The 23788-nt window shown below is 37.4% G+C and overlaps 1 protein-coding gene across 1 annotated transcript in view; it reads left to right on the forward strand.

Moving 5' to 3' along the window:
- drd2a (dopamine receptor D2a) overlaps positions 1-23368 on the forward strand; it is a 46957-nt gene extending 23589 nt beyond the window's left edge. The window contains exons 2-8 of the mRNA XM_063492956.1: positions 2828-3138; positions 11268-11377; positions 17672-17808; positions 19257-19465; positions 20413-20499; positions 20747-21134; positions 21652-23368. Coding sequence (XP_063349026.1) covers positions 2860-3138; positions 11268-11377; positions 17672-17808; positions 19257-19465; positions 20413-20499; positions 20747-21134; positions 21652-21848 — 1407 coding nt within the window. The 5' untranslated portion in view covers positions 2828-2859 and the 3' untranslated portion in view covers positions 21849-23368. The remainder of the gene's footprint in view (positions 1-2827; positions 3139-11267; positions 11378-17671; positions 17809-19256; positions 19466-20412; positions 20500-20746; positions 21135-21651) is intronic.
- The last annotated feature ends 420 nt before the right edge of the window (positions 23369-23788 follow it).

Consider the following 23788-nt stretch of genomic DNA (forward strand, 5'->3'; position numbering starts at 1 on the left):
AAAGCCTCAGGTTTGATGAAACAAAGGTGGCCTTTGGTCACAGTTCCCAAGGGCATGTGTAGAGGACAATCAGGCACCAAGAATCAGCTCATAGGATTTTTTTCCCCCCACAATTGCTTTGTCTCATTCTGAAAGCTTTTTAAGTACAATTGTCAGAGCTGTATCATGGGACATAGCAAGTCTATTGTGTGTCTGCAAGCAGTAGTCGATCTAGTTATTGTTTCACCGAACTGAAAAATGCCTCTAATTGTTTTTCAGTGCTTTAACAAAAATAAGCTTTGTTCTGCTTGCTGATACTGATTGCTTATTGTACTATATACGGGTGAGTTTTGTCCAGCTGAATGACATTCAGTATCACACTGGGATTTTTAGATTCTCATTTTAAACTGGGAGACAATTCATGAGAAAATTCCTAGCTCCTAGCTCGGATAATCGCTAATAGTTAAACGGCTAACATTAACATTTGCACCGGCCTGGTTAATAACTGTTTAATACTTTAATCTTGTTGAAACATGAGCTCCACTGACCTCTGGAAATTCCTCAAAGTGTCCTTCAGTGTTGTGAATGGTGACTACTTCAGCTGCTAGTGAGGGGAGGGGCTTCGTGCGTCCTGTCTGCAGATGCTGTGTGAAATTGTGTCAACTGGAGAAGGTGAAGATGGCACTGTTGGTGTGTTACTGCTGCAAATAAGTAAGCCAAGAAAATAAGCCAAGATTTTTTATTTACTTATTTATTTATTTTTGCACTGATTAGTATCCGAGTGTTGGCTTCTTTCTTTGACAACCATGATTTACAGTGAAAATCATGGTTGTCAGAATCAGTCATCCATATGTAACACGTGCAAAAATCAACAGCAAAAATCAACAGATTGCACCTCCAAATAGCTTAAAATTCCACAATTTGTCATATTTTTGATAGACATCTCTTTCTCTTATTAATAATGCATATATGATGTCTTCCCTCACAGTGGACCAGGGAAGAAGTCTTCTTCCATGGTGCAACCATACCCTAAAATAACTTTTCAGTGTCCTCATGGCTAGCATTCATGGTGTATAACAAATGATGTTGTGGCTGGTGGTTGCATACTTACCAACATCATGCTAAAAAGAGCTCCTCTCTCATATTTTATTCAGAACAGTGGAAGGAACTTGGTGGAAGTTAACATTATCCAACACAGTTACATAATTTTGTATCTAGTTTTCTCCCACTAGGGTCTCTTTAGGTCAGGTTGGGTGTTATAGGGACCAATGTGTAGAAGTACCAGTCATAAACATGGCAGAATACATTGGTTTGATATGTCAGTCAAAATGGTATCCATCAAAGCTCAGCTGAGAGGATGCAGTAATGTTCCTTTATGTCTGTATGTCTGTCGCTAGCATGAGCCTTTTGTCACTGGAAAATGGATGGATGCAGACTGAAGAGGTCGATCGATATAGTTCAATATATAGAAAATAGTTCATGCTCACAACAAGGTTTGCGGATTTTTTTTATATCTACTTTTATTTCTGTGTGAATGGTCCTGTTAACTTTTACACCGATAAACAGTTCTTAGTGCCATTAGTCACTTGTCAGATGCAGCACTTATTCCACTTCAGCCGTCAGGGCCTCTACTCCAAACACTACCAAGACGATGTTGTGTGATCTGGTAGAAAGGCTTCTGTCCCCCTTGTAGCCTGAAAGATTGTCGCATTTGAGGGTTTATCATAGATCACCATGTCCTTCTCACATCATGTCAGTAGGCTACAATCTAAAGATAAACCTAATGATGTAGTATTCCCAAACAGATTGTTCTCCACCTTAGCTTTGATGGATAAACTGACCATTCTCGTGTTAGACTAATGCCGGTCAGCACACAACGGTGAACTATGGAGACAGATATTCTTACTTTTCATATTCTGTATTTCTCTGGTAAGTGGTTAACCTTATGAACCTGTTGTAATATGCATTAGTTCGTGCTCTTCATACCTTTACCGTGTCACTGAGATCACTGCTCTTCTTTCTCTTTAAATTTTAAAAAACTGTTAACTGAACAAAGTCATTCTCAACTAAAGTAATAGGGATCACTCCATATATTGCCACATTTGCAGCTGTTTCCCAACCTGCCAGTACCCCCTAACTTTTTCTGCTAATGTTTTTGCATTTTGTTCTTTTGGTGTGTGTTTTTTTCCTATTTATCTGCTTCTCTGATGTCTTTCTGTTGTTTATCTTGATGATGTTGCCTCTTAATTACATGCATTATGTTTATATAATGCCCATATGCTTGTATGTGTGTTCTTATGGCACATAACTAGTGGTTAGTTAAAATGGTTTCAAATTTGTGCAGGTGCCCTTTTAGCTTTTGATATTTCTGCCATCAAATGTTCTTAACATCTTGTCAGGTTTTTTTTTTTTTTAAAAAAGGTAAATAAATATAATAGTTAAAAAACACAAAAGAAACCAAAAAAATCTACCTGGAGAGAGTTGAAAAAGGCTGTCCATCCAACCAATCAGGTTAAGCTTTGAACGATTCTACCAAGAACATCGATGTGTCAGACTTGTTAGATAATTCCACACGAGATTTGATGCTCTAACTGCAGCCAAAGATGCCTAAGTACCTACTAAGGAATGCACTTAGCAAAACACTTCGAAGGTCTGTTTTTGCTTTGAACTGGAGTACAGTGTCTGAGGAAAGATATTAATTTTACATTTCCATTACAAGATAAACCTGTATCAAAATCTTGAAAACTTAACCCCAGATGTCATCCTGTAGCTTTTTATTTCTCAGTCGGGAAACCCTAAATGTATACAACATTAATAAAGTATTTCTTTCCTTTTGCATATTTTGCAGGGCCCATTCTTGGCCTTTGTCACTCACAGCTAATGGATGTCTTTACCCAGTATGCCTACAATGACAGTTTCTATGATAATGGAACATGGAGCTTCAACGATACAGACCAAGAGCAGAAGCACCCCTACAACTACTACGCCATGCTGCTTACTTTGCTCATCTTCGTCATCGTCTTCGGCAACGTGCTGGTGTGTATGGCTGTGTCCAGGGAAAAGGCTCTGCAGACCACCACAAACTACCTGATCGTCAGCTTGGCTGTCGCTGACCTTCTGGTGGCCACACTTGTTATGCCCTGGGTCGTCTACTTAGAGGTAGGATTGTAGAAATGCACGCACACACACTCTCTTTGCTCATATTCGAAGAGACATATAGCCTGACATGACCTATGCAGCAGACATGCTCTTTTATTTCTTTTTCTTAAACTTTTTTTTCCCCTCTGTGTCTCAGGTTTTCAGAAAGCAGAAAATTGCCATCTTAAAAAGCAGTATTTAGTTTTCTTTTTAAATCATTCTTTTTAGAAAGGGGTTAAAAAACTGGAAAGGGCAGGACTTTAAGTGAAATTGCATGCCAGTAAAATAATCTTGGTGAAAAGGGTTTGAGCCAAACAGTCACCCACAGTTAACTACAGGTCACAGGCTCAAGGTGATACAAAGGTGAAGACTAATGTGTTCACATCAGTCCTGCAGTGGATAAAGGCCTGTAATGTAGTCCCACTATGTGACAACAGCAAAATGTCAGAGCAGCCTATTTGAACAAGAGCTGGATGTTAGGCTATAATTCACCCAAATACTGGGCTACATCCTTTTGCATTCAGAGAACTGCTGCATTTGTTTTTTAAATGAATTCTGATAATCATTTAAATATGACACATCGGAATCACATTTTTAAAGAGAAGGCAGACTTCGATGTTTCATAATGTCAAGCACATCCTGCCAAATCACTAGTGAGTGGGATGTGGTCGGTCTTTTTAAAAAATCTTTGCCCATCTCTTGAAGCTGTCTCCTTCATCCTGCGGTTATTTTTGACCATTAGGCTTTAGGTCACGCTGTCTGATGTAGAAAAAAAAGCAATCTAAGACTGCAGGGACTTTAATCCCCCCCCATGTTTCTCAGAAACTCTTGATGATTATCACTTTAACCAGATTATAGTGCATTTAAAGAATTTCATAGCACAACTCTGTCCGTATGCCTGGGCATATTTTTTCAAATAAACAAAAGAATATTTTTGTGGTCATTGCCAAAAACGATCAGATTAAAGCTTGTTCATGCATAAAGTATCCAACCTGCGCATTCTGTTTGTTTTTATCCAAATTATTTACTTGTTGTCTCTGTTGATTTGGCTAGCTGGATACACGCTGAGGGAGCCTACATCAAAGCGGATCGCATAAGTGGGAGATGAATTGTAATGAGCAACGTATCAAAGCCCACAAATTACAGCATAAAACTTTATCAATAAAAGATAGCATTTGATATCAGAAAAGTAAGTCTTTGATGGTGTAAAGGGATTTAACTGAACAAGTGTGTGTTACTAACTGTAACACATTTGAAGTACGGCGAACACTAAAACTACTCCAGATCTTTCCTCAAATATAAGTCACAGCATGCTTTTGGACAGAAATCTGACTGTTTGCTATTCCTCTATAGGATCGGTTGTGTGCAAACATAACATCAGATTACAAAACACTCACCGAGTAGGTGGCTGCTCTTGTTTCTCCTGATGCCCCACACTTTTTTCTGGCTCTGCACATCATAAATGTAGTTTGGCAAAATTATTCATGTAAATCTATAGGAATCAAAGTCTAGCTCTATAGGATTATTATTATTTTATTTAGCTAAATGTTTGGTGTCTGTGTTTCCCATTCAGTCTACATCTCTTACAGTTAAATGGGGGGAAAAAAGACCCACATGAGCAGTTTGGTGCATTAAGAAACTGATTTTATCAGTTTTATAGCCATTTAATCCAAACAGGCTAATAACAGCAATTTGGAGAGTGAAGTCCTCCTTAGAATAATATGCTGGGAAGCAAGTGCTGGCTGTTTGTCAAAGTCAAAAGGGATTACTTCCCAGCATGTGTTTAGAGTGGGATGCTCATCTGATTCTGGTGTGTCCCTCCAAGGCTGTCAGGCCTCCTACTAATGTGAGATGGGATAAAGTGAGACGCTAGTAGTTGGTCTGCTAGAAATCCTTACAAATAGGAAATTATTTGGAACTGCTGCACAGTTCACATCATTTTGAAGTAAACACCTGACAGTTTCATAATCTCTGGATTTGCGTGTTGAGTGAAGATGGCCTTATATGTTCAGAGCTCACAACGGAGGAATTTAGGCAGAGATTTGTTAATTATTCAACTCATGTTCTTCATAACATCTTTCTTCCATCACGGACACTATCTGAAAATAGGCTTCATTTCAGATGATTAAAACAAACAAACTTCATGACAATACTTACAATATTGTGTTTGTTTTGTTTTGTTTTTTGCTGAACTCAGGGAGGCCTTTCTTCAAGTCACATCTTTCCTTTTCGTTCCTGTTTTTCTGTATTCATGTGTAGGCACTGAATTTTTTTATAATGCCACTGACTGAGGTCATCATGTAACTCGTGTATTAACTCGTGTTAAGGATGTAACAGCATGAACTACAGTGGGAACATAGTCACAGAGTGTGGGCAGGTTATTCAACTTGCCCTTTATTATTAAATACTAAATTTGCATTAATTAGTGCAGGTTTTGCTTTCTGCCTAGTGTGACTGATTTAGAAAGCATACGGAGGGAACATTTTGCGTAACTAGAAGTTGAGAGTTAGTTTAAAGTAAGGTGAATAAAAAGTGTATATAGTAGAATATTTGCTTTCAAGGTGCTGCCACATATGTCTTTATAGCATCCACACAGCAGGTAGATGTTTGAAAAACTACTGCAAACCAAATGGGTCATAAATGTAATCACTGAAAAATATTTATCATGCCAAGAACTAAACCTGTCAGTCTATTACCTTGGAGTGCATAATTGGTGATCAGCTGCAGTGACCTGGTCAGAGCCATGAATTTAATGAAGGCTATGAACAGTGTTGCACAAAAACTGCAGAAATAAACACCCGCCTTACCTGCGGAGGCAGCTAATGCTGTAGTTTAAATCCTGTTTAAGGCTTTGTAAAGAATATGCTGTCAGGCGCTGTGGCTGACATGTGTACAGAATTTCAATTTGGAAACCAGAGAAAGTTGGTAGAGTAGACTGATGGCTCCTGTTGTATTTACTGCTTTTGACATTTTCAGGGAAAAATCTCATCTGACTGATGAGTGACATAACCCCATTTTTGTAGTAAAGCTCTACATGTGTACATTACAGGGTCAAATTTCCATTTTTACCAATATGATTATTTATTCATGTATGTATTTATTGGGTATTTGCCTATTTACTTACACTATATTGCCAAAAGTTTTCCCTTGCCTGCCTTCACTCACATGTGAACTAGAATGACATCCTATTCTTATTCTTTATGGTTTAAATGACATCTACCCATCCTTTGCAGACAACAGTGTCAACTCTCCTGCGAAGGCTTTCCACGAGGAATTTTTTTTACTATTCTTCTTGAAGCATATTTGTGAGGTCAGACACTGTTGTTGGACGAGAAGGCCTTGCTCGCAGTGTCTGCTCTAATTTATCCCAAAGGTGTTATATCAGGTTGAGGTCAGGACTGTGTAGGCCAGTCAAGTTCTTCCACACCAAACTCGCTCATCCATGTCTTTATGGTCCTTTCCTTTCTTTGTGCACTGGTGCACAGTCATGTTGGAACATCAAGGGGCCACCCCCAAACCGTTTCCGCAAAGTTAGGAGCATGTGTAAAATGTCTTGGTATGCTGAAGATGAAAATGTTCCTTTCACTAGAACTAAAGGGCCGAGCACAACTCCTGAAAACCAACCCCACACCACACCAACAAACTTTTACTTGGCACAATGCCGTGAGATAGGTACCATTCTCCTGACAACTTCCTAACCCAGACTCCTCCATCAGATTGCCAGACGGGGAAGCATGATTCATCGCTCAAGATAACATGTCTCCATTGCTCTAGAGTCCAGTTTTAACCCAACTGCATCAGACGCTGCATCGCATTTCATAATGTGGATACAGCTGCTCTGATGAGCCCCTTGAGGAAACTGTTGTTGTGATTTAGTGCTATATAAATAAATTTAATTGAGGTAATCTGAAAGCCACATAACATTTGGAGATCTGTAGCTACTGATTCTGCAGAAATTTGTTGATGTCTGCACACTATGCACCTCAGCATCTACTGACCCGGCTCTGTGATTTTAGCTGGCCTACCACTTCATGGCTGAGTTGCTGCTGTTGTTGTCATAATACCAATAAGAGTTGACTTATGTTTAGTTGTGAGGAAATTTCAAGACTGGACTTGTTGCACATCCTATCACATTACTACGTTGGAATTTACTGAGCTGCTGAGGGCGACACATTAGTTCGAAAATGTTTGTAGAAGCTGTCCGCATGCCTAGGTGCTTGATGTAATACACCAATGATCATTAAAGTGATCCAAACACCTGAATTCAATTATTTGGACGGGCATGAGAATCCTTTTGGAAATATTCTGATTTCCTTTAATGTACCACACTCATCAGACACTTTTTAAGGTACAGAAGTTCAGCTGCTTGTAAATGAAAATAATCTAATCAGCCATCACATGGGAGCATCTCAATGCATTCAGGGAAGTAGACATGGTCAATACAACCTGCTTTATGTCAAACTGAGCATCAGAATGGGAAAGAAAGCAATTTAAATGATTTGAATGTGTCATGTTTGTTGTTAAAAGTCTAAGCATATCAGAAACTTAAAATACTGGGATTTTTCCACTTGATCATGTGTAGGGTTTGCAAAGATCCTAAAAGACAAAGTTTCCAGTGAGTGTCAGTTCTATATTTAAAAATCTGCTTAATACCAGAGGTCAGAGGAGAATTGCCAGCCTGCTCCCAGCTTAAGGCAATGGTGTCTCAAACTCATTACAACCATAGTATGCAGAAGAGCATCTCTGAATGCGTAACACATTGAACCTCAAAGCAGATGGGCTACAGAAGCAGAAGAGCACACCAGGTGCCACTCTTGTCATATAAGAACAAAAAAACAAGGCTAAAATTCTTACCATTCATCAAAGCTGGAAAAATATTGCCTATATTATTTTTGGTAGGATCAGAATTTGGTGTAAACAACATCATATCAGGAGTTCAGGCTGCTACTGCTGCTGGTGTAATGGTGTGGGGGATATTTTTGTGGTACTCACTGGGTTTCTTTGTATTACTTCAAGCATACCTGAATACAGTCATGATAAAAGAAAGTCTTGTTTTAAATATCAGGACATAATAAACAATTGTCCAGTTCTTATAGAATTCAAATGAGGTGAACACAAACTTAGATGAATTACAACACATGACATATTAGACTGTTTCATTATTTTTTTTATATAAAAACTAAGCCAAAATGCAGAAGCATGTTGTGAAAAACTAAGTACGCTCCATGATTCTGTAGCTTGTAGCAGCAATAATTTGCAGTAATCAAATTTTCTGTATGACTTTAGTCTCAGTCTGTCACCCGATGCAGGAGGAATTTCAGCCCTCTCTTATTTACAGTGTTGTTTCAGTTCAATGAAGTTTGCAGGAATTTGCTTATGCACAGGTTTCAGTCGGATTGAGTTCTGGACTTTGACTCGGCCATTGTAACATCCTTTTTTACTAATTCTATTGTAGACTCGCCGCTGTGCATGGAATCATTTGCATGACAATATTTTGGCAAAGCTTTAACTCTCTGACTGATAGACTTAGATTTGGCTCTACAATGCTTTGATATACAGAGGAGTTCATAGTCAACTCAATGACTGCAAAGTCCCTGGATCCTGTAGCTGCAAAACAAGCCCAAATCACCCTCCATCACTGTGCTTGACACCTGGTATGAGGTGTTTGCGCTGATGTGTTTATGCTGTGTTTTCACCAAATGTGGTAGTGTGTATTACAGCCAGATTTATAGCCAGATATCTCCACCTTGCTCTTTCCTGCCCAAAGGACATTATTCCAGAAGTCTTGTAGCTCAAAACCTGATCTTATGAATCTTACAATAAGAATCAAACTGCTTTGCAAAGTAGACACCACAAGTCAAAACATGCACAAACATTGTTAATTGTAGTAAAGGTGGGAAGAAAAGCACATTGTGCATTGTACATTGCTGTTCAAAGACATGTAGCACTTCTGTCAGTAAAACACAGATACTGATGCTCCACCCTGAGCAAAAATAGCATTTCTAAAATAATACATTTTCCTTCTTTTTAGTTATAAAACACTAATAAAAGATAAAAATTAATAAAACAGCACATTATTTTGACTGTCAAAGGAATGACTCATTTAAATCCAAATCAGCTGATCCTTTCTTCAGTTGACATGCTTCAGAATTCATTTGCTAGACTAGTAAATGATGTATCTCATATAACATCCTTATTTCTACTTTTTCCCAGCATTGTAGATTGAAATCAAATGCTAATACCCTCTAAGTGATATGCATATGCATAAGTGATATGCATAATATGAATTATAGATGACGATTCACAAAAAAATAAGCTTGGCAAATAAAAATGACACTGCAGTATTACAAGAAAACCCATTATGGGAATGGAAAGTTCTGCAAACAATCTACTAATTTGCAAACAAAGATGCAGTCAATTCATTTCAATAATGAAGTGCAGGATTTAAGGAGAAACAAATAAGCCCATCATTAAAATTCAATAATATAATAGCACTGTTGTGTGTTGTTGATGGACAACATTAGTAAACTTGTCAGAATTTTATCCTTTTACTGCCTACATTTTTCATTTGTTGCCGGAAGCATAATGCCGTTGGGTTAATCATCCCATTCCCATTCTCATGAATGAAATATTTCTGAACATGCTGAGGTAATATCTTCAAATTTGGCACAAATGACTCAAAATTAACAGATTTGAATAAATTGCACGAAAGTAAAGACCTCATAACGCAAAGTTTTCAACTGAAGCACTTATAATGACAGACATCTACATAAATATTTCACAGCATAAAATGATGATGTGTCATAATTTAACTTTAAAAGATTAAAGTCATCTTCACTTTAACAGAAAAATGCAAACGGTGGGATAACTCAGAAGGACAGATCGATGTTTCCTGACAGGGGATCACGCCAGTTTTGGCACACATGCATTTATTATGACTGTCTTGTAAAAAGCTGTTTAATATCCACAAAAGGTGTTTCACTACATAGACTGAACAGACCTCTGTTACAGCCACAAGGACATGAAATGGCTTTCAGCTCTTGTGGGCCTTTTAAATTTTAACACTAAAATTTGTTCGGAGCTCCAGCAGGACGGAAACTTGTGTTGGAGTAGCTTTGCCGGAAAAATAAAAGTCAAGTGCAAGGAGCAAAATGATGATAGCAAAGAGAGAAACAGTCAAGATGAAAGCATACTATCGTAGTGGTGCTTAGCCACAGTGAAGAGAAATGTCAAGAGTTAAAGGTTGGAAAATTGGGGAAAAGAGAAGAGAGGAGAGGAGAGGTGAAATCAGTTTTCAGGGCAAATGAAAACTGGCTATAACGGCCTTGTAGACACCAGCAAAAACTTACAGCTCTTTAATGATGGGAGCTTAATTTTAAGAAGACACATCCTCAAGACAAAGATTAATCAGCCAGGCAGGAGTTGCCCCTGAACAAACACATCTCCCTTACCCTTGATAGAGCTGTGGGAGGAAGCAGGCAGGCTTCAGTGTCAGACAAGCTGGGCGGCTTCAGACCTGTCACAACATCACTGATGTTGGTTTCATCATGAGCTTAGATCATACAGCTGAGAGCAACGGTGGCATGAATTCAAACAGGTTTCGATCTCGTCTATGATCAAACGCTTCCTCGAGCTAAAGAGTAGGATACATGGTAAAGAATACTTGTCTTGCTAAGGAGGATGTCTATATGTTTTCAAAGCATTTACTTCTTACCACTGTCAGTGGAGAGATAAGATAATCTGTCAAATTTCAACAAGTCACTTGTAAAATTCTTCATAAAAAAAGAAACTGACATATTATTTGGATTTGGATCTCTTGCAAAATGTTTATGACAGCGTTATATTGCCTGCAAGAAATCTCTTCATGTGATAGAGCGGATGCTTTTTTATACTTACTCATTCATAATTCATTTTAATGTCATCCATTCTTTCCTCTTATGTCTCAGTTTTGTTCCTTTGCTTCTCTCTTTGTGTTGCCAAGTTTGAAATGATATGGGAAATTATGCAAGAAGGCTTTAGTGTCAGGTTTGCTTTTTATTGCTGAACGCAAACACAGTATTTCTGCCAAGAAGCTTCCATTGCTAGCATATTGACTTTTTTCTGTTGACTCTGGCAGTAAACTGTCATTTGTGGATGTTTTCCTCTTCTAGGTGGTGGGAGAGTGGCGCTTTAGCAAGATCCACTGTGACATCTTTGTCACTCTGGATGTGATGATGTGTACAGCCAGCATCCTCAATCTCTGTGCCATCAGCATTGATCGGTGAGTTTGCCACCTCGCAGATTGTTTAGTCCTGCCTGTTATGATTCCAGCATGGATTTCTGATGGAAATCTTTATCTGCTGAATAATATGAAACAGAGAACTGGTGTCTTTTAACTGCATGACCATCAAAGCACACACAGCTATTAACAAACAAAATGAGATTTTTAAGCCAAGAATACACAATAAGCAACACATTCAGTTTCTGTTAATCTGCAATCCTGATTACCAGCCACCAGATGTTCAGGACAGAAATATGTATGCACATCAATATGGCATATTGATGCAATTTTGGAACTAAAATGAGCGCATTATCCAAGGACCACCTGTAAGACAGGTGCAGTGGAGAGTGAAATCTAATAGCATATTTGTGGGTGCCTGCACACTGTCAGCAGCAACTTTTTCATAGACATATGCCAGGGTTAAAAATTTAAAAAATAGATGAACTTTAGCAAAGGTTTAACTACCGGGTACAAAAATTAGCAAATCACTGAAAAGGATTTCATCTTGAGTAATTAATTCTTAATTGAATATGTAAAAATAAATATATTTTGTAATATAAATATACACCAAATTAAAAGAAGAGCTTTAATTAATTAAGTCTTAATTTAAGAAAAAAATTAATTAAAAAATAAATATTTGCTGAACCCAGTTTCTCAAATAAATATTGTTTGTAATAAACATCTTAATGCCTAGTGTGTCATGTTTAATACATATAGTTTTTTGTGTGGTTTGGGGATTTCTGCATAATCAGTGTAATTTTTTAAATCCTGAAAAACCTAAATAAATTGCACGATGCATTTTTAAGCATTTTTTAATGTCAGATGTAGCAAATTAAAGGACATCTAAATGTAATTTAATCAATTTTTTAAGCAGATTTGTTAGATGGTTCAATAAGCTCAATAAATGGTTCAGAATATGTGAATTTCCTGGCAGTTATTTCATAGGTTGTGCTTTAAAGGGTTAAGTCAATGTGATGACTTATCAGCTGGTGTTTTGGCTTAGTCGTTAATTTTTAGTTAACTGCTGAGTAAACACCAAACACCATTTACAAAAAAGTTGCGAAATTGCAATGGACGAGGCCGAGAATCAACACTGGATGCCTGTGATCTTAAGATCCTCAGATGGCAGTGCAATAAAACAGGAATCATCCTGTCATAAGAATTCCTGCATGGGCTCAGGATCACTTCCGGATAATATTGTCTGTAAGAAGAAGTTGTATAAGTTTCATGATCCATAAATGCTGCCATCTTCTGTGACCCAAAGCTCATTTAAAATGGACTGAAGCAAAGAGGGAAACGGTTCTGTGGTCAGACAAATCGAAATTTCTCATATTTTTTGGAAAATATGAATGCCACATCATCCACACTACAGGAGAGGGAGAGAGACCATCCTTGTTGTTAAGCCTGCATCGCTGATGGTATAGGGGTGCATTAGTGCATGTAGAAATGGCTCATTGCAGGTGTAGAAAGGCACCATCAGTGCAACATATAGAGCAAAATAGACGTCACTTTTTCAGGGAAGGCCTTTCATATTTTTGTAGGACAGTGTTAAAGAGCATGCCGCTAATATTACAACAGCATGGCTTTGTAATGGAAGAGTCCGAGTGCTGAAACAGCCTGTCAGCAGACCAGACCTTTCACCAACTGAAAACATTTGGCACATCATGAAACAAAAAATAGGACAAAGAAGTCCAGCAGCAGCCCCCCTCGGTTCCCAGACATTTACAGAGTGTTGTTAAATGAATAGAGGACACTTAATTGTGGTAAACATGGCCCTGTAACAACTTTTTAGAGAGCTGCTTCTGCCATCAAATAAAAATTAACCTTTTTTTGTTTTAAAATCATGAAATTTTCTCATTTTGCTGCCTTTTTCTATAATCTTTTGTGAATGGAATATGGGTCTATCAGTTTGTATTTACATTTTGGAGCTGGGGTTATAAATATTAAATCCTGTAATTAAGTTCCAGTGATGCCATGCCATAATGTGTGAATTGTCCCCCTGCAGTCTAGACCTGCCTCACAACACAGGGTGTTTCTTGGAATATTAAGTATGAAAAAGGCACCACTTAGTTTCTAAATGCTAACATAACATAACACAGTGCTAAACATGCCCCTGACCTAAAGTTTGTGAAATTTTTTAAAACTCAGACAGAGTTTCAGACACATTTGGCATTTTCTTCACCACATCATTGTCATTCATACTATTCAGCAACCCATATTTTGGGGGGGAAATAGGTTTGTGTACACTATGTTATAATAGGTCTAAGTGGTTCCATTAACATATAATAATGACACACTAAAATGTCAAAATGCTAGAATAAAGATAAACTTTATATATAACCAATTTTTACTATACTTATTGCATAAATTTTATTATTTAAAAAAACATATATATTAAATGCAAATTTGTTTTCTGTCTTTCCTTTAAAGTTGTCATCCTGAATCATTAGTCATTTGTTTTTTATGCAATTTACTCACGACATATTTTCTGCGCGAGAGTGGAGACAAAGCAAACAATCTACATAGTCATTTAGACTGCAGAGCTTGCTGGCTTTTCAACCAAACTAGCTGCAAAAATCCTTAAAATAATCTAAGAGCGGAGGACTTTGACTGTGGTTTAGTACTAAACTTGTAGCAAACAGTCAGGTTTATAGAGCATATTTGCTGAAAAAGGTTTTTGCTGCAGCTGAGACCACAAAGAGAGCAAGGAGTGCATCAAAATAATAACACTAGTGGAAAACTAAAAGAGTGAGCTGAGGGATGCTGAAATGTTCCACAGACCTGAGTCATATTTGAAGGTTTCTTTAGTAGAGGTGGCAACTGCATTTACACAGCAGCTTAATAATGCCATTATTAAAGATATTCGATACATTAATAAAAAGCGTAATTTAAAAATAACAGTGAATAATATCACTTTAGATTAATTACAGTATCTCAATTAAAGTAGATTACAAACATCTAACATCTTACACTGTAAAACTTTGACTATCAGTATTAAAGCTATGTGATATATAACTGTGTAAATCTGAATGCTAAATAATGTACTAAAAGCAAGAAAGTTTCAGTGAGTATAGGTTATTAAGCATTCATTTTACACAATTCTCTCATATATCCTAAATAAGTGTCAGTAGTAAAACAAAGTTTGAATTTTTATGTTACTCACATAAATTATCCTCCTGTAAAGATGTACAGATGATCAAAATACCAAAGAGCCTCTCACATCCAAAAAGGGTGTAAAATTAAGATTTAGAAGAAAGTATTAAATAAAACAAAAGGTTCAGTTTTGAATATTAAACTGAGCTAGAGGCATTCTTTTCCTCATAATTCAGATTAATGATTGCATATTACACAGTATGTGTTACAAACAGCATATGCATCAATATTATTTAATAACAACATGAAATATTGGTATAATAAAGAATTAATATAGATTATTTTAACAGAAGTCAAAATAGCTTAAATGTAGCACTTCAGTGTTATATTTTTCTAGCATCAGTTTTTAACTGTCTGCTCAGATACAGTCTTTCTGAACGCCCATTACATACACAGTAGTTTGATTCATTGTTTAAATATTGATCAGAACTGCTTCAAATCAATAGTCTCTGTTTAATTCAAAATAACAGTGCAAGAACACTGCTTCTTGTCTTGTCAATAAACCTGGATTCTTTAAAAACTAAATTCTCTCATTTTGTTCTGTGATTTAAAAAAAAACTGTTTAACGATAGTGCTGTGATTAAAATTTATGTAATTTTTTGAAACTTACACTTGAAGGCTGTTAATAGGAATATCGAGGATATATTTACCACATTTACCATCCATCTTTTCTCTTCCATCTTCATTTAATTTAATTTAATTCTTTCACGATTAATTTAAAGATACGCTAAAGGAGCATATCCAGTGACACTGATTTATTTCTCCATTTTAAAGAAGTGATCTGCATCCACAGCAAAATTAAATGGGTTCTTCTTTTGCCAGTGTTACACCTTTCCACCTATGGTCCTATAATTACACTTGGTAGATATCGCATAGTCTTGCTGACTAGTAAACAAACACAATAATCTCATAACTCCACACGGGCTTTCACTTTAGTGTAGTAATAAATATTCACCCTTTTCACATTTTCAGCTCTTATTGAGGTGAATGAATTAGAATACAGATGACTTTCATGTGGGGAAAATCTTATTAATCTGAATAATGTGATCGTATATCGTTGTTTTTGTATGTAAATGAATGTTACAAGCACACTAGAGAGGACTCTCATCTGAATTTACATTTAGATATCAGTGATATGGCCTTTGCTTGTTTGCTGCATATCTGTGAATACCAAATACGTGAATCATTGTGACAGAATCAAGAATCACTTCACCTGGCTTTGGCACAGTTAAGGATCCACTCACATGATGGCGATTTATTTGCAAAGATTCATATAACAGTCACAGATAAATGTGTTTCCTTTTATTACTTCAGCAGCTCTAGGCAGCACAGTAATTTATACATCAAAGGATTGCTTCCTGCTGTGCTAACTTTGTTCTTATTCTCTAATGTGGAGCAAATTGGGGTGTGATGAAATTATGGGGTCTATTTCTGTGTGCAAATGTAAGTATTCACTCTTGTTAGAAGGATGACTAGATTAATTGCAATTGGAGTTGGGGCGCCCTCCAACAATGGCCAATCAATTTAACCACTCACTTCCTCTTTAGAAGCAGAAGACTAATGGGACTAAGACAAAACTGCTTATGTGTAGGAGGTAATACGAATGTACGCGTGGACTCCAATCTCCAATTATGCTCGCCAAAAAGCAGGCGGTTTTATGGCTGAAAACACTTCTCTGTAATAATGCTCTCAGTGAGTCATAATATGCAATAGAATAAATTAATTTAGCGTTATTTGAATGTGTTTATATACAGCACGTTGCTCCAATTACTGTGAGAAAAACTAATGTCTGTTTACATAAATGGTTTACACAGTTACCTAAAGCTACAGCTCCCCAGAACAATCTTATTAATGTAATATCAAGCACATGACAAAAAAAAGGTTGGAAGAAAACATGCATCCCATGTCTCCAGGTGTTTGAGCTGCTTTACCTTAGCGCAGGTGCTTATTTAGTGGCTACATATTTTGCTAGAGCTTGATAGTGTCTCACAAGTTTTCAGACTATTGACCTGATGCACACTGGTCCTATTTTTGTGTGTAAGTACAACGACAAGCTTGAAGTGACAGGTCTTTTGTGTGCAGGCTGCGTGGGTTTCTGCGAGGCTGCCACTGGCACAAATAGCCAAAGAGCTTGATTAATACTAAGTGAGCTATTAATCAAGGGTGTGGTGATTATTACATGTTCACTGAGTGAGTCATATTGCCGTGCTCAATGTTCTGAAGCAATTGTGCTAACTACACTGATGAATGCCATCAACAGCTCAAAAATAGGACGAAAAAACACTTAAAATGGTTATTATTGTTTGAATGATTCATGTCATGTATGCCAAAAAAAAAAATACTAATAACTGTTACTGAACTGTCTGACACTTATTACACTTCAACTTCTTTGCAACCACCTTCCTAACCTGTGTTTTCCACCAGCCACCAAAAATAATTGTAAGGTAATGTTACAAAAATCCCCTATGAGCAAGCAGTTGGCTTCTTGCTCATAGGAGGAAAAACTTTTACTGGAAGAAATCTCTGCCAATATCATCGTAAACATTAGATTGGTAGTCAGTAACCACTGATTTTCTTTCACAAAGACACTCAGTCATGCGATTAAAGGCTTTCCCAAGCTGACTTTCTGAGTAAAGCACTTCAAAACCCAAAAAAATCAATGAATGAGAAATCTGGGCATTTCCTGGTGATTACTCCAAGCTCACTAATAAGGTCAACTAATGTATCAGGGTTAAATGATAAGGCCTTTCCTGCAAGAGACTGGGGTAAAAACAGCCTTCCTACTAATATCTCATGTTATGGGCACTGCAGCTTACAGCACCTGTTTCCACAGGCCAGTTCATCTTGGAAAAGGATCTGATTAAAAATGACAGGCAGCATTTCTTGTTTCACCCTTTTCTGGCTTCATGCTCTCTGTTGTTCTTTGAGCTAAAAATTTCAACTGATGGAGAAAGAGAACTGGAAATAGAAGTGGTGTGATGATTTAATGAAAAAAATACAATAAAATGAAATTTTATTAAAAGCATATGTGTGTATATAAATATTTCAAACCTGCCTTACTCCCTATGTATAACTATAAAAATGTGCCATGTTTTTTACCAATTATAACTATGACAACTATGTTTCCTTTACCCCTTACAGCTACACGGCAGTTGCAATGCCAATGCTGTACAATACCCGCTACAGTTCTAGGAGACGGGTCACGGTGATGATCTCTGTGGTTTGGGTACTATCTTTCGCCATATCCTGTCCCCTGTTGTTTGGCCTAAATAACACAGGTAAGAGAGAGAACAATACACACATGATCTTCAGTCTGTGAATCAGAAATGCTTTTGTGATGGTGCAAGACAGAGTGATAGCAGAGGTAACAGACGTTTGCCATTGTACTTAAGCAGACCGTCTGTGTCAGCACCCAGTTACAGCTACAATACTGCACTGTAAATGTTCTATGGAGCTATTTGCGCCATTAAAGAACTCCTTCATACCCATGTGTATCTACTTTTAGTGAGCCTTTGGCCTTTAGGTTGGTTATTCCACGGAACAGGGGCTTAAAGGAGGATTACTAGTAAAGCAGTTTTGATTAAGTGCTTTTTGCGAGGCGCCACCTTGTTGTTGACCAACTCCAGTGGCCTGTCACTTTGAAGCTCCACTCATCCCTTTGAGTTCTTCATTTAATGCTGGTTCAGCTCAGACTCAAACCCTGAGAAATAAACACTGACTGCAGATCGAGTCGGCATATTTGATAGAAAGCATGAAAGAAGGAATTACAAAAAAACAAAATAAGCAGCTCAGCTTATATTTAAATGCTAACACAGCTTTGTGTGCCTGTATATGTAACTGTGAACAAGATCACTGCTAACCATCTAAATTGCAGTTCAGTGTATTCAAATCTCTGGGTTCAGTGACTCAACACTTCAATAAAAGATGTCCCTAGCAATTTAGTAATTGACTTCTGTGAAGCAGTTCAAAAGACATTTAAAAATGGAGAAAAGTGAAGCAGCAGATAGCCAGACTTCTAGCCCAGAGTGTGAACTGAGCTTTAAAAACACTGGATCCTACATTTCTCTGAAGACTTCCTGCATCTGTCTTGAACCTTGTTAGTGGAAAGATAATTCTATGTGTAAAATTGGTGAAGTCCTCCTTAAATAGACTACTTTCTCTAGCCTTCAGTGTGACAGTTGGACAGGTTTAACTTGAAATGCTGCATTTTATAATTCTTTATAATTTTTGGTTTTGGTTTGTCCAAAAAGCTGGAAATACAAGCCCAGAGAACCATCGCCTCAGTTTCTAAACTAGTTTGTAGGGAATTTTAAAAATGAGGGCAATTCATCTAGTAAATTATTAAAATCTAAACTTAACAAACAACCATTGCAGAGTCTAAAACTGGGGTGATATGATCTCTGCATTTAGCTCCACAGCTATAAGGCAGTCCACATGGGCAGTGAGAAGTGGGAGTACAGTCAATGTGAGTGGAGGTGAGGTAGAAAGAGTGCTGTGTAAATAACCTCAGAGTGAGGGGAATGTAGAAGTGGTGACATTTTTGGATCTACTTGCGATCAAAAAGCAATTATTGGTTCAATCAAATCTAAGGTTCCAGATTTTTCTGGTTTAACAGACTTTTAAAAGTGGAAGTAAAATAAGATTAAACACACACATGCACAAAAGCAGCAAGTCTTGGGAGAAAGAGAACACGCAGTCTTAATTCACGTTGTGCTTATCTCCACAGCTACTCGTGATGAGTCTCTCTGTGTGATCGCCAATCCAGCCTTTGTGGTGTACTCTTCCATTGTGTCCTTTTATGTACCCTTCATCATCACTCTGCTCGTTTATGTCCAAATTTATGTGGTCCTGAGGAAGCGCAGAAAACGCGTCAACACAAAACCCAAGCAGCGTGTCTCTCAGGCTGCTGACCCTGATATGGCCACCTCACTAAAGGTGAGCTGCTATAGCTGGCTCGTGTTTTTATGGCTTAATTTGCACATTTATTTTACCAAAGCTCCTTTATCTTTCTGTACTGTCTTAATATTTTAGAGTAATACATTAAACTAAAAAACATCATAAAAGACATCATTTGCTGTTTGATTTTGTTTGTTTCTTTAGAAAACTGCATTCAATCTTTTCAGTCCAGCTATTCTTGTTGGTTTTACAAGCAGACATTGTATTACAGAGCAACACATTATTAAAATAAAAACACAGACTGCGATTGATTTTCTTTGAATACACAATGGATTAAGATAAGGGGCTGAATTGAGCAAGACTCTGTTAAAAAAAGGCTTTTCAGCTGTTTTAGTTTTTAACACCTTACATGAAAATAAGATATTTAATATCAGGTTTAATCCAGGACACAAATTTGAATCTTAAATGACACATTTCCCTGTAAAAATGTGACATTCAACACTAATTGTGACGGCCCTCAAATGACCTTTTGCTTTTCTGGGTATTGATTTGCCTGTCATAGCACAACTTATTGATGTCTGTACAGAAAGTAAGCAACACTCTCGATCCAGTGCAGTACATTACTCATGTTTATGCATGGCTTCGCGCTGTGGTTTTGGTCAATATATGGCAGCATATTGACAGATAGCTATAATCTTTATGGAGTAACGGAGCATAATTTTTCACTTCTTATCTTGATTATCAAATTAAGGTTGGTGAAATAATTTCACACAACAATATATTACATGGTCACATTGATGGATTGGATTTTCAGCGGGTATAGAAGCTGCAGATCAGAGTGCTGCTAAACAGCCTTTCCGTGCTCAGTGTAGCCTCATTTGACCGTGTAGGAAGCGGGAACTGTTCCTCCATGCTTAGACGGCCCTTTTGTCAGCTGCTTTGACATTGTACTCTCTCCTTGCCTGACACAGCTGTTTTCATTTCAGGATAAGTGCACTCATCCAGAGGATGTGAGGCTGTGCACCATGATTGTTAAAACTAATGGGAGTTTTCCTGTCAACAAGAAGAAAGTGGTGTGTATTCATTTTTGTTCTTTTGTTTTTATGCTTTTCCCTAAAAGTTTAATTGATGGAAAAAAAAAAGGTTTTGCCTACAGAGATTTCGAAAGATGTCACCTTGAAGTTTTCCCCATCTGCTAGAATAAATTACATTTATTCTAGCAGATATTCTTTATTTAACTTTTCAAAGTTAAATAAAGAAAAGTTTTATACTCATTACCCCCTATCCAAATGAACCTTTACTAAATTTGTCTTCATTCAGATATTCATCAAAGATGTGGTCAATGAGGGAGAAGATCTGGAGCTGGATGAGCTGAATAACAGTGGAAGCAGTGTGAAGCAGAAGCAGCAGATACAAGGTGCTCTTGGAGACACTCCAGCCACAAGCCATCAGCTATTGATGCCCAACAAGGCCAGTGCTAGCCCCATCTCGACACCCCCCACGCCCCACAAGGAGGGCCAGAAAGCAGAAAAGAACGGCGATCCTGCCAAGGAGACCTTGGGCGATCCGGCACCCATCGTAGCCAAAGCCTTCCAGACACAGGCCTTACCTAATGGCAAGACTCAGACTTCTGTGAAAACCATGAGCAAGAGAAAGATCTCCCAGCAAAAGGAAAAGAAGGCTACCCAGATGTTAGCCATCGTCCTTGGTAAGTTAGTCCCCTTATTATTATTATTAGTTTTTAAATTATTCATTTGATTTTAAAAGAAGTCATAAAAATGAATACAAGCTCAATTAAAAGCCATTTTATGTGATTCTGCACATCAAAGTTAAAGTGACACTGGAAAATTAAGCATTTCTAGAACCAAATGTTATCTTTGAACATGCAAAGAAGCGTGTGGCATTCACAGCACGAAACCACTGGGGAAGCTAACAAATCCGTTTTTGTTTTAAGTTATTTTTGCAATGTACATATCTTTTTTTTTTCCACTGCTCTATCATAGGTATTTGGCTGTCTTTACGTTTGTTTTTGTTTTCATTTCAATCAATTTTTTCAGTAGGACCTAAAAAAAGAGTTTGAAAAACAAGTCAGACAGTGATGCAACAAAAAGAAATTGTACTGATACTTTAGAATCCAACTCCTCAGTAGGGCCACCCATATTTGGGCTTTATTTCCTCATTCTCTGTGTCTTATTCTAATACCTAATTTTTTTTTCTTTCCTCAGGTGTATTCATTATATGCTGGCTGCCGTTTTTCATCACACATATCTTGAACACCCACTGCACCAAATGCAAGGTTCCTGCCGAGATGTATAACGCTTTCACCTGGCTGGGCTATGTGAATAGTGCTGTAAATCCCATCATATACACCACCTTTAATGTTGAGTTCAGAAAGGCATTCATTAAGATCTTGCACTGCTGAGCTGCAACATCACTTATCTGATCAGACTGAAGGAGAAGTGATGAATGAAAGCATATCCTGTGGCAAATACCTCATCCTCTTAAGGAAAATACACCACATGGGGAAACTGCGATCTGCTCATTTAAAGTTAGTTAAGTGACTGAAAAAAACCAACAAAAAAACTGGCTTTGTCTTCTTGAAAGGCGTCTTGGATCTATATGTTAAATTTCGTGTGGAGTCCCGTTCTCCAAATCACTGAATGTAAAACAAGAAATGTCTGTAACGATGACCTGTTTTATGGAGAGAGAAAAAAAATGACATTGTTCTCTGACATCATTGTGCTTGTCATGTAAGGAGCCATCTGTGTATACCACACACATGCAAACTGCTATTTATTGTATGTGTACTTTATGTTTTAATCATAGATGTTTTCTGCAAATCTTAAAGATATCGAGTCAGTGTTCATTGCAGTGTTAAAATGGAAAACAATTCACTGATTAGATTCACTGATTGTCTGAAAGACACGGTATAATTTACTTGCTGTATGATGCGGCCATGCCAATATCTGCATTTTAGCAATTTTATAAATAAATATCTATTATAATTACTAATGCTATTATTATTATTATTTGCTGTACATAGTTTTTCTTAATACATTTATTGTGATTATATGGCTGCAATAGAAATGTGATGCATGCTACACTGCTCCTCTACTTGAAATGCATGTTTAACAATAAATTGCAAAAGATCTCGAATAAATGAAGTTAAGATACCGTGTGAAGTGCCACATGAATATCACCGCTCACTGTGTGTATACAAATACACTTATAACTGACTGGTCATTATTCAAAAGCTTCTCTGTTATTCCTAGGACTGATCTGCAGTTTGAGTACTGTTGTTTACTGGAACCAACACCAAGCTCTGCTGCAGAGGAGTTGTTCCATTAAAACTAATGACTAGTATGTGGACTTTGCAGCTTCCAGGTATAATCATGTGGATATGTGCAACCCAGCCCTGAAGCCACTCCCTGGGGCCTTTGCTGAGCAAGAATGGGGTGAAACTGAAATAATAGCTACCGCAATAGATCTATACAACTAATACAACTACAGTGTTTGGAGTGATGATCTCATTTTATATTTTCAGTATATACGCACACACAGAGGTACCGGACTGACTCGCTATGTGCCACTGTTTGAATAGCCTCAGTCCTAATGAACAGGTGGGAAAAGGGAGTTCACGTCTGAAGATGAGATCAAAATGAAGCGTAAACAACACTCCAGCTTATTCTTTAGTAATGAACACTGACTGAATTTACTTGTTATTACTGTGTGTTATTCTTTTCATTGTTGTTATTCATGTTTAGTTATTTAAAACACAACTTTGAGTCAGTTTGATGCCTCTGTGCGTCTGCTACAGATCTCATTTTTGAATATTTCTTTTTCTTTAAAGGGCACGCTGTGTTACAAGTCATTGGGAAACTAAATATTTGTGGGCGCCATGGTTTGCCACTAAACCGTGGTATCTATGTGTGACAAACTGACAAGTGGAAATAAATATTTGAAATAAAGATTTGTGTGTTGTGCATGGGTAAAAATACAGTGTCAATGGATGCATATCACCATGTCTGGGTCAAGAGGGGGATGGCATAATTCCTTTGTTGTGGCTGTGAAATGCACTCTTTACTCTCATGAGTAGCTGACATCATTTATACTTTTGTTCAAGCTCAACATCAGTCTTCGTGATGGCCAAAGATGGTTGAGCATTGCATCATTTCAGAAAAAAAAGAACAACAAGGGGATGAGCCAGAAACAACATATTAAAGCATTTCTACCGCTGTTAGCAATCCCCAAGTCTGACTAAGGCAACCGAATGAAAAATAGTTGCTGTTCAAGGTAATTCATCACTTGTGTTGAGTGCTGCAGTTGCAGTCTGAATACACGATGCTCTGGAAATGCAGCTTT

Source organism: Pelmatolapia mariae, linkage group LG14, assembly GCF_036321145.2.
Source record: "Pelmatolapia mariae isolate MD_Pm_ZW linkage group LG14, Pm_UMD_F_2, whole genome shotgun sequence".
NCBI lineage: Eukaryota > Metazoa > Chordata > Actinopteri > Cichliformes > Cichlidae > Pelmatolapia > Pelmatolapia mariae.